This window comes from Sus scrofa, chromosome 5 (assembly GCF_054392235.1).
Source record: "Sus scrofa isolate SSC_HxYL_T2T_F1_AM1 chromosome 5, Sscrofa_HxYL_maternal_Yorkshire_Landrace_v2.0, whole genome shotgun sequence".
In the NCBI taxonomy this organism is placed as follows: domain Eukaryota; kingdom Metazoa; phylum Chordata; class Mammalia; order Artiodactyla; family Suidae; genus Sus; species Sus scrofa.
This window is the reverse complement of record NC_139387.1, coordinates 285,327-296,552: the sequence shown is the minus strand read 5'-3', so window position 1 is coordinate 296,552 and position 11,226 is coordinate 285,327. Positions and strand designations below refer to the sequence as shown.

The window sequence follows — 11,226 nt, the reverse complement described above, 5'->3', positions numbered from 1 at the left end:
GGAGTTCCCGTTGTGGTGCAGTGGAGACAAATCCGACTAAGAACCATGAGGTTGTGGGTTCAATCCCTGGCCTTGCTTAGGATCTGGCATTGCTGTGACTGTGGTGTACAGCTCCGATTCGACCCCTAGCCTGGGAACCTCCACATGCCATGGGTGCGGCCCTAGAAAGACAAAAAAAAAAAGAACCTACGAAGAATGGAATTCCAGTTATGGCTCAGCAGTTTCCTGGCCTCCATCAGTGGGTTAAGGATTCGGCATTGCTGTGAGCTGTGGTGTAAGTCACAGACGAGGCTCAGATCCCATGTTGCTGTGGCTGTTAAAAAAAAGAACCTATGGGAGCTCCCCTTGTGGTGCAGCGGAAAGGAACCCGGCTAGGAACCATGAAGTTTTGGGTTCGATCCCTGGCCTTGCTCACTGGATTAAGGATCCGATGTTGCCGTGACCTGTGGTATGGGTCACAGATGTGGCTGGGATCTGGTGTTGCTGTGGCTGTGGTGTAGGCCAGCAGCCGTAGCTCCAGTTGGACCCCTAGCCTGGGAGCCTCCGTGTGTTGTGGGTGTGGCCCTGAAAGAAAAAAAGGAAACTACGAAGGAACCAACTGCTGACGTTTGTGAACACCCCCCACCCCGTCTTGCTGGGACCAGCCTGGAGAACGAGAGGAACCCAACCCAGAGTCAGGAGCTCCTGTCCCTGCCCCTGGGCACAGGCCCAGCCGCAGCCCCTGCTGTTTCTGTGGGGCACTCTACAGAACCCCACAGAACCCTCCTTTTGCCCCAGCTGTCTTGCTTTGGTTTTTGTCACACCAAAAACATCTTCCCACCACATTGCCCACCACTGAGCTTGTGCATGGGCAGGAGTGTCCCTGGCAGGTCCTCTGGCCTGGCACCTGAGCCCAGGACTGGCTCTCCCCCAAAGATGGTGGGGACCCTGCACCCCACTGTCCCCCACCCTAGGCCCTCCTTGCAAGCAGCCCATCCCTTGCCGCCCTCTCGGGGGCACCGTGGGATCGAAGGTAGGTTTGAGGCCTCTAGACCATGACACCCCACGCCAGTTCCTCGGCACTGAGTTTCCCGCCACCACCCTGTCCATGTCACCCTCAGAGGAGCTCTCTCCTGCCCACCTCCTCCCCTTCAAGGAACTGTGCCACCTCTCTGCCAAGCAGGCTCGCCGTCTTGAGGGAGTGACTCTCCAGTGGGCCCCTGGGCCTCCTCCTTGCGTCCTTGTGCCCCTGCCCAGCGTGGCTCCAATCACTGTCATCCTGCCGACACTGTCACTCCCACCTCCCCAACCGTTTTCACCATCCCCATCTGGCAAACCCCAGCCACACACAGCTCTGCCCACCCACCTCCCCTGGGGCCTGCCCTCGCTGCTGCAGAGTGCCTCAATGACCGCAGCTGAGGATGGGTGCACCCCCGCTGCCCAGCCTGCCAACATCGCATCAACTTTCTTCGCTCTGCAGTCTCCTCAAACCTCTGGCCCCACCTCCCATGTCTCAGAGATGAGCCCACGGCCTCCCTCACAGAGAAAACAGAAGCCGCAGGGGCAGGACCTGTCGCATGGCCAGAGCCTGGGCCTCCTCCCTCACCCCCACCTCCCCTTCCACCGCTACCACGGAGGTTGGGCCCTCTGCCCTCCCCACCCCCAGCCTTTCCCTCTCATCATCGGGATTCAGCTCAGTCTCTGCCACCTTAAAGCACTGGAGCGAAACCCCCGGCATGCTGTCTGCCCGGCCATTTGCCTCCTTAGCCTTTCCTGCCCCAGGTGAATTTCTTGAAACTGTTCCTCCAGGGTCACCAGCACCATCCGCCTCCTGTGGCCCAGTCCCCGCTCGCCAGGGGAACCTCTAGTCTGCCTCTTGCATGTCTCTGAGGGCAAGCGTGGCTTTGGGGGCCGCCCGGCCCTGCCCAGCAGTGGCTCCTCCACTGGGGATGAGGGAGTGTGTTCCCCTCCGAGACGTGTGAGCAGGTACAGGTGCGTGAGCTGCAGCCTGCATGGCGCTGTGGAATCGCAGGTTTTGCTGGTCCAGTCAGGAGCAATTGGGCGAAATGAGCTCCCCACCAAGAGAGAATGCAGTGGGCCCCAGGCCAGCCCACGTCACTCAGGCCTGCCTCCGCCTGTTCAGTCTAGAAGCAGGTTGGTTTGTTTTGCCGCCCGTGGCACATGGTGTTCCGGGGCCAGGGATCAGATCCGAGGCACAGTTTCGACCTAAGCCACAGTTGGAGGAATGCTGTGTCCTTAACCCACTGTGTGGGCCGGGGATCGAACTTGCGTCCCAGCGCTCCCGAGACGCTGTGGATCCCGTTGCACCGCAGTGGGAACTCCCAGACAGGGAGTCTTATTTTTTCTTCATTGGTGGCTTGGGTGACATGATCACACGTGTTTTGGAGAGGTGGTGCTGGCAGCCCTGTGGACACAGAAGGCCGAGGGAGGTTGGGGTGCTCACAAGAGCAGCAGCAGCAGCTGCGGACCTGGGTCTCCCCAGGGCCCTTTGCTGCCCCCCTTCCCTATTTGTCACTTCGGAGCTGGCATGCTGGGTTCTGGGCCCTCTCTGGGCCCTGTGCGGGTGATGTTCTCCACTCCTCTCCCCTCAGGACCTTGCCTGAAACTCCCAGACCATGTTCCAGGACTGCCTTCTTTTCAGCCACAGGCCCAGGCCGCTGGAGGCCAGCCACCTCTTCCAGGATGTCCCCCAGGGGGCTAACCCCTCCCCCTCCCCAGCGGCTCCCTGCATCAGCAAACAGAAGGGCTGAGCCATCCACTCTGTCCCCGCAGCACCCACCTCCGTGCTGAATCCCACTTTCCTAATGGGCATGGGATGCCATCACCTCCCTCCTCCTGGCGAAAGAACCCGAGGCAGGGACGCCTGCTGGGGCTTCCTACCTTCCTCAGGTGGAAAGCCAAGCGCTTTCATGTGGCAGGTGCTCAGCACTTGTCGATTTATTCATCCAGCAAATGTTTATTGAGCTCCCTTGGCGCGTGCAGGAGGGACGGGGAGTGACCAGGTCACTCATGATGACCCGAAAGCGGGAGCAGGACCGGAGCAGGGGAGGACGGAAGAGGAACTAGAAATAGACTCAGAGATTCTGAGAGGATCGGTCATGTCTGTGATCAGGGGGTGACGGGACCACTGTCCCCTCACATGCGCAGAGGAATGAGGAAGTGCTGGCGCCCAGTCTGCTCAGTTGACAGCGCGGCATCTTGTGTGGAGAGCAGTTCGGTTCCATCTGTCCCCACGAACACAGGCTCACCTTCGGCCAGAATCCCCACTTGGAGGAATCCTTATAGACCCACCCATGAGCTCCCGAGAATGCTCTTGGAAAGCCTGTGCATGGCCTCACCGCTCACTACCAAAGGATGTTAAGTCCCTACTGGTATAGTGTCAACCAGAAGAGAGAACGGCGCTCTCTGTCACACACATTTTTACCTGTACATGCATGTATGTGTGTACGTGACGCCAGGATGCCCCCACCCAACAGAATGCACTAGGGCCCAGGAACCGGGCGCCCATCTGGACCTGGAAGAGGAGTCCACAGTCGTGGTAAGGAGAAGTTCTCACGTATTAAAATTCTTACAAAACCGTCTAAGGCTTCAGCAGCGGGGAGAAAGGGTAGCGTTTTTAGGGCTACAGCTGCTAGAGGAGCTTGAGGAGGGGCCTTAAAATCGCCTCTGGCCAGGCCTCGGCCCCTCTGGCCGTGGCAGACTTTTGGGAGCTGAGACCAAGGGACCGAGAGGTGGTGGGCGGCACCCAGCCCCGCAGACCGCAACACCCCCCAGCCCTCACCTCCCACCCCCGGCCTGGAAGTTTTGGTCCCTCCGGGCGCTGGGTGGCGCCAGAAGGTGGCGGGGCGAGCCTGGCATCCTGGGGTCCGTAGCCAGCCGCCCAGCACGGAGAGGCCCTCCGCCCGCGCTCGCTTCCCAGCACCCACACGGCTGCCAGCAGCGCGGCCGGCCGCAGCCCCCGGGGGCAGGGTGAGGGTCCGGGGAGGGCGCCCCGTCGCCCCGCCCACCGGCGCGGCCGGCCCCGCCTCCCTGAAAGACTACTTAGCACTGGAGGTGCCGCCGAGGCCCCAGCCGGACCCCGACCGCCCGCTGACCAGGAGCTTCCCCGAGGCGAGGGCGGAAGAGGTGGCTCAGCCCAGGGTCGCCCTGCCCTCGTACCTGCCAGCTCACCGCCGCTCCAGCCCCGCCTGCCATGGTCCCGCTCCTGCCGGTCACCCTTGGTTGCATCAGCCTCCTCTACCTGCAGCTGCCAGGCACACTGTCCCTAGGGCTGGGCAGGAACCGGCTGCCCGCACGACCCAGGTGAGCAGGGCTCAGACCGGCATGACCCCCGAACAACGGAGCAGGAAGCAGGAATGGCCGGAAGGCGCCCCCCCACCCCCCACCCCGGCCTCTGGCCCCAGTTTGGGGGAACCTCCCACCTGCTGTCAGCGCTTAGGGCTAAATCCAGGGCCAGTCCCCCAGGCCCTAAGCCACCCTGAGCAGGGCAAGAGGCCCCTCTGCCTTGCCTCCCCTCTGAGGGCATATGCCCACTCCCCCTTGGCAGAGCAGATCCCTCAAAAGGAAAGGGAGGCTGGAGGGGTCCCCAGGCCTACCCACCTCCCCCACCCCAACGGAAGGGCTGAGGGGAGAGTCACCTGAGTCCTGAGCATAATAGCCCACAGAGGCCAGGGCTGCCCCTTGTCCGGGGAGGTGCAGGTGAACGGACATGTGCCCTTGGTTTCTGAGATGGCTGGGGGCCAGGACCCAAGCCCAGAGCTCAGTGGGCTTCCCCTGGCGGTGCTCCAGATTGGGGGGCGGGGGCGTGGGCTTCCCCTGGCAGTGATCCAGACTTGGGGGGTGGAGTGGGCTTCCCCTGGCAATGACCCCAGGCCTGTGTGGAGGAGAAAGTGGGTGGGTTTATGGGTCCTTGAGAGGCTGGGCCATTGGGTTTACTTCCCCCATCTCCCTCTGCAGGGAGCCCCCAGGCCAGACTTCTTCCAGTGCTGTGCAGCCCCAGCACCCCGCACCCCGGCCTGCAGTCTGGAAGCTGCACCCGGCTCTCCAGTCACAGAGAAGTGCCAGGCTGGCCCCTGATCTGGGCCAGCCTCGCCGAAATGGCCCCCGCCGACATTTGGGTCCCCGGAGGCCTCGAGCCCAGCTCCTGCGTGTGGGCTGTGTGCTGGGCACCTGCCAGGTGCAGAACCTCAGCCACCGCCTTTGGCAGCTTGTCGGGTCCGCTGGCCCACGGGACACAGTCCCTGTGGACCCCAGCAGCCCCCACAGCTATGGCTGAAGTGGGGCAGGTCATACCCCAGCCTGTCTCAGCTGGGGTGTTGCACCCCAATCCCAGAGCTGCAGCTCAGCCCACAGCCCGGAACCAGCCCCAGAGCGCGCGACCGGAACCGTGATGCGAGCGCCTGGGACGCCCCACCCACCCTTCTCCCACCGGGCTCTGCTGCTGCCGCCTTAGAATGACTGTGGACACAAGCCCACGTGCGTGTGTGGACCTGGCAGAGGCTTCACACCCAGAGGCTCTGCACCTGAGAGGGTGACCCTCGGCCAAGCCAGGCGGTTGGCTGAACTGGGTGCCACAGAGGGTCACAGAGGAGCGGGGCCTGTCCGAGTACATAGAGCAGACGCCAGAGGCCAGAACACCGTGAGCCACCACTAGGCAAGCAGGAGAGATGGCCCCTCCCTGCTGGTCCTGATGTCACAGGATTCAAGCTGGACTGCTCCACTCCAGCTGGGCCCAAGGTCGCAAGGGAGGCCCCGAGGGCAGCGGGGTAGGGGTGTGAGGGTTCAAGAGCCTGCCCGGGCGTTCTGGAGCAGGGCTGGGCAGGATATCCTTCTGGCTCCCCAGGGCAGGGCGGGGCAGGACTGGGGCACAGATCCGTGAGCCCCATCCTGCCCAGTGTGTGGACGGCAGGAGGCTGGAGCAGGCTGGCCCTACAAAGCAGACTTGCCAGCAGCCTGTGGGAGGGGACTGGTCTCAAATTATCAGAAGGACACCTCCACAGCCAGTTGGCAGAGTTCTCAGTGTGCATCTCGCTTCCCAACCCCGGCGGCGGGCAGGCTTTACCTGCTGTGCCATCAGAGCCTTTTGCTAGTCCCGCAGTACTGGCACCCCATGCCTCATGGGCCTGGGGCTCAGGAAGGTGGTTTCTGCTATTTGCAAATGTTCCTGGAGCACTTATTTTGTTTTCTATGTCATCTTCTCATCCCCCCTGCGAGGGGAGCGCTGCGTTTATCCCAACTCTAGAGGCAGATACTGCAGCCAGAGGTCAGGGCTGCAGCCACAGACCCCTCAGAGCCCTGGAGCCCCGGGCTAAGAGGCTCCTGGAAGAACCATCTGAGCTCCCACCCCTGTGCTCCCTCTTCGAGCCCAGGGCTCACCTTCCCTCCAGCAGGCCCTGTATGAACAGTTGAGGCTGGTCCCTGCCCTGCTGGGAGGCTGGGGGGAGAAGGAGCCCGGTGCCCTGGCACAGGAGGTGTGGATGTTGGATGTCGCTGGGATGGGTGTGTGAGGGGCGCCAATGAGGCCAGCAGGCTGGGGCTCAGAGCGGTGCCAGCAGAGGCAGACAGGGCCCGGGGGCAGTGAGTACAGTTCGAGGGGGGCTGGGGAATGAGGAAGAGGAGGACCGAGTTGGGGAGAGTCGGGAGCTTGGCTGGGCCAAGACCCTCCTGGCTCCAGCCACGGGGGCAAAGTCCCCCCCTCTGGTCCCACACACAGGGTGCACCCTCTGCCAGGAACACCACCCCACACCACACCCTCCACGTGGCACACAGGCTGCCAGGCCCCCAGGAGTGCCCTGCTCCATGCCCTTGCCAAGGTGCTCCCCGTCTTGGGCTGCTTTTTTGTATGGCCACCTGCCATGGTCACAGCAGCGGACCTGGTGTCCACATGACCCCTGAGCTCTAAGTGCTGTCCCAGCCACCTGTCTGACCTCTCACTTGGAGGTCTGGTGCCAGTCCCCCAGCTCTGCCCCTGCCACCTCCTCCTCCTGTTCCGGCCGAAACCTCCTCTCCCTCCTCCTCGTCTCCCTCACCCAGATCCTGTCAGCCAGCTTTTGCTCTTTCTCTTGGTCCAAGCCACCATCTGCTTTGGGGTGATGGTTCCTGGAGCCCCGTCTCCATCCCTGCAGCAAACATTGGCTGAGCACTCGTGGAAACAGCGAATAAAGCACATGCGCCCAACCCTGAGGTTGACAGCCCAGTGGGAGGAGGAGGCAGGGGAACTCAACCCCGGAAGCAGTGAGGGACGCCTGTGTGTGGGGAAGAGGAGGTGCTATGGGCTCACGGGGGCCGGGGGTACTCTGCCACCTTAGATGAGGGGCCCCAGCACCCCCGGCTGATCCTTAGCACGGGCAGGAAGAACCCCTTGGAGACCAGGGCCTCGCACCTGCCCACTGTCCTCTCCCGCCTGAGACCCTACCCTGACGATGCTCGGCGCTCAGACGGACGGACCGTCCACCCAAGCCCCGTGGTCCCTGCTGTGTCCGCATGGCCTAGGCCAGCCCGCACATGACAAGGGCTGTGAATTCCTCCCTGCTCTGACCCAAAGAGCCAGATGAAGACCCCTTACGCAACGCAACGGAACTTGAGCCCTGGGGCTCCCGCAGGCCTCGCCGGTATTAGCAGGAATCCCACCCTGACCTCACCAGCCGACCCGCCTGCAGCCAGAATCCCGCTAAGTCAGTTTAGCGAGAATTCCCCACCCTTTATCTCCTCTGCCACCCTCCCTCCTCCCTACAGCACATCTCCCAATAAAGTCTTCCTCCCATCTTAACAAGCTTCAAAATAACTTTTTCTGAAATATGCCCCACCCTGCCCCAAACCCCAGGTGCCTGGGGATAAGGTGTTGGGAGGGAGGGGCCTACTGGGGCCTGGAAGTGTTTAAAGCTTGTGGGGCCAGAGCAGAGCTGGCTGCAAGCAGACTTGACCTCCCAGGCAGGTCAGTGGCCGGGGCGGGGGGGAGCCGGGCCACTGGGGCTGCTCCTGTGCTGACACATTAACTCGCTGAGGCCAGGAGGAGGGTGGATGGTCACTCATTACCGAAGGCCAGGGCCAAGGGGCTGGGTGGTGTCCGGTCACTTATGTAACCTGTGGGCATATATAGGGGCACACAGGCCTGGGGCGGGCTTGCCCACTCGCCGGCACTGCCCCCTCTCAGGATGAAGGTGAGTATCCCAGGCCTCGCACCAGCAGCTGCTCCCTCAGGGAAAGGCAGCGCCAGGCCCTCTTCCCGCGGGTTCCTGGCCTTCATCTGGGTCCAAGGTCCCCCTCCTTCTGTCGTGGTCTGGCTGGGGCCATGGTCACCATCCGAGCCCTGAGCTCCCCTTGGACCCAGGCCTTGAGACGCGGGTGGGGGTACTGTGTGCCCGCATCTGCGCATCACCTGGAAGCAGGCCTCTGCGGCATCCGCCGGCAGGTAAGGCGCCCGGAGAGCCGCAATCTCACCTCAGGCTCGCCAAGGCGTCTCGGTGAAACGCGTTTGCTCCCCCGCCCAACCAGGACCCAGACCCTTCCCAGGTCTATCGGCCTGATATGGACCCAGAGGCGGCCAAAGACAAGGGCAGCTTCCGAAACTACACGGTGAGACCCCCTCCCACCCCCGCTCCTTGGGGAGAGCAGCACCTGTCCCCTGGCACGGCTCCCGGGGCCACCCTGGGGATGCCCTCTTCACACCTCGGGGCCGGGCCTGGGAGAGGGGAGGCAGTGGCCCCCTGGGGTGAGGAGCAGGGGCTGGCGGGCTGCCTGGCTGACCCTCTGACTCGCAGTCTGGCCCGCTGCTGGACCGGGTCTTCCGCACCTACAAGCTGATGCACACGTGGCAGACCGTGGACTTCGTCAGGAAGAAGGTAGTTGCCGGACTCCTAGCGCGAACCCCTCCTGAGGGCCGGCCCTGGGGCCACCCTGACCTCTCCCTTCCTGGCCCAGCACGCCCAGTTCGGGGGCTTCTCCTACAAGAGAATGACTGTCTTGGAGGCCGTGGACATGCTAGACGGGCTGGTGGACGAGTCCGACCCCGACGTGGACTTCCCCAACTCCTTCCACGCCTTCCAGACGGCCGAGGGCATCCGGAAGGCCCACCCTGACAAAGGTGTGCTCCCCCGCCTGCCCGGGGTGCTGGGGGCCTGGCCCTGCCCCCCCCCGCCCCAGCCCCTCCTCTGCCCTGGGCCCTGCATCCCCCCTCCAGCCTGCCCTGGCCTCTCTCCCAGACTGGTTCCACCTCGTCGGGCTCCTGCATGACCTGGGGAAGGTCCTGGTTCTGGCAGGGGAACCCCAGGTGAGGAGTGGGGAGAGGGGTGCGCAGGGTGGGGCACTGGGCGGCCTCGGCCCTGGGGTCTGGACACCACTTGATGGGCAGGCCAGTCGCGCTCACCCACAGCCGCCCGTCCCTCCAGTGGGCCGTCGTTGGAGACACCTTCCCTGTGGGCTGCCGTCCGCAGGCCTCTGTGGTTTTCTGCGACTCTACCTTCCAGGATAACCCTGACCTTCAGGACCCTGTCTACAGGTGAGCCTGCCTCGCCGGTGCTCCTCCCTCCCCAGGGCTCCTGACCCCCTCTCACCCTCTCATCTCACCCTGCAGCACAGAGCTTGGCATGTACCAGCCCCACTGTGGGCTCGAGAATGTCCTGATGTCCTGGGGCCACGATGGTGAGGCCAGTTAGAGACGCTGGAACCGCGGGAGCGCGGTGGGCCCTCCCCGAACCGGATGCCTAGTGGTGACACCCTCCCTCCCTCCTTCCCTCCCACAGAGTACATGTACCAGATGATGAAGTTCAACAAATTCTCCCTCCCAGGAGAGGTAGGTTGGGGGGAGGAGCAACGCCAAGGGCCCCGCCCCCGCCCCGCCCCCGCCCCGCCCCGCCTAGAGCCGTCGGTGTGGCTCCTCCCGCCCCAGGCCTTCTACATCATCCGCTTCCACTCCTTCTACCCGTGGCACACGGGCGGCGACTACCGGCAACTGTGCAACGAGCAGGACCTGGCCATGCTGCCCTGGGTGCAGGAGTTCAAGTACGGTCGTGCCCTTGGGGGGCTGGGGGCGGGGCGGGGCGGGGCCTTGGGGGCTGCTTCACGGAGCGCTGTCCCTCCCGCTGCAGCAAGTTCGATCTCTACACCAAGGGCTCCGACCTGCCGGACGTGGACGAGCTGCGGCCCTACTACCAGGGGCTCATTGACAAGTACTGCCCCGGTGTCCTGTGCTGGTGACCGACCTGTCCACCTGCCCAAGCCTGGCTGGGTACCCCGGGTGACAGTCGCTGTCAGGCACAGGGATGACCCACCGCGGCCTTTCCAGGGGTCCCCACAGGCCCACCTGCACTCCCTGCCCGGTTGGCCCCCATCCCCAGGGGCAATAAAAGCCTCGAAACAGCTGGTGAGTCCGACCCTCATTGAGGCTGAGGCTCCCTGCGGTGGGGCACTGACTGGGGGTGGAGTCCTCCCTCTTGGGCTCGCTGTCCCGCTGTTCCTGTTGCCATAAACATCTTGCTCACCCTCCTGGGGTCGCCCTGCTCTCCTCTGCATTCGCAAAACCGGCACCAAGGCCTCTGGGCTCAGTCCCCTCTGAGAACACAGAGCAAACAGAACACAGCAGGAAATGTCATATCATAAACACATGCTCCTTGCTCCCATCCCGACCTATGAAGACACCCGCGCATCTCCGTGGGCCCCAGGAGAAGCCTCTGCTTGGCTGATGGTCTCCCCCTTTGCCTTGCGTCTGCAACCCACAAGCACACACCCTCAAAGCTGCAGTCCAGCCGCAGCTTTCCCACCACTGGCTCCTCATTTCTTGGAAGAAAGTGGATCATTTGTCTAGGAATTTCCTGTTGGGATTTTGCTGATTGCATCTGCCTGGAATCTATTAATATTTTCCTCAGTATTTCCTGCTAATTGGTAAATGAGTTTAGAGACTTAATCAGATTCGGATTTGGCTTGCTGGGGGCAAGAGGGCCTTAGGGGTGGTGGCTCTGCTTCATCTGGAGGCACGGTTGTCTCGAGGCTGCTGTGCTGTAGTTTCGGGTCTGCTGGAGGGAGAGCAGCAGCCCCTGCCCCTCCCCTGGGGCTGTTTGTGCCGGAAAGTCAAGTAAATGCTCCTGCCTTGCTCTTTTATCTGCCTCACGCACCCAGCACGCAGGTTCCTAACCCTAACCCGAGGGATACTTACCCGGCTTCACCCTAAGGGAACTCCCTGTCTTTCTCTTAATTCGCCAGTTTGGGAGTTCCCTTTGTGGCTCAGAGGTT

General features: G+C 62.9%; 2 protein-coding genes across 5 annotated transcripts; both read left to right on the top strand.

Annotated features, from left to right (window-relative positions):
- The first annotated feature begins 2,996 nt into the window (after positions 1-2,996).
- Positions 2,997-7,768, top strand: ADM2 (adrenomedullin 2). Of its 2 annotated transcripts, XM_085024640.1 has the most exons (3): positions 2,997-3,538; positions 4,247-4,302; positions 4,957-7,768. In XM_085024640.1, the coding sequence occupies exons 1-3, from the start codon at positions 3,431-3,433 to the stop codon at positions 5,273-5,275; spliced, it is 483 nt and encodes a 160-aa protein (XP_084880766.1). In that variant the 5' UTR covers positions 2,997-3,430; the 3' UTR covers positions 5,276-7,768.
- Positions 7,769-7,884: 116 nt separating this feature from the next.
- On the top strand, positions 7,885-10,357 carry MIOX (myo-inositol oxygenase). Of its 3 annotated transcripts, none has more exons than XM_085024750.1 (10): positions 7,885-7,933; positions 8,494-8,574; positions 8,760-8,840; positions 8,920-9,082; positions 9,201-9,268; positions 9,387-9,496; positions 9,572-9,639; positions 9,741-9,790; positions 9,887-9,999; positions 10,086-10,357. In XM_085024750.1, exons 2-10 carry the CDS (start codon positions 8,527-8,529, stop codon positions 10,192-10,194), a joined length of 810 nt encoding a protein of 269 aa, XP_084880876.1. In that variant the 5' UTR covers positions 7,885-7,933; positions 8,494-8,526; the 3' UTR covers positions 10,195-10,357.
- The last annotated feature ends 869 nt before the right edge of the window (positions 10,358-11,226 follow it).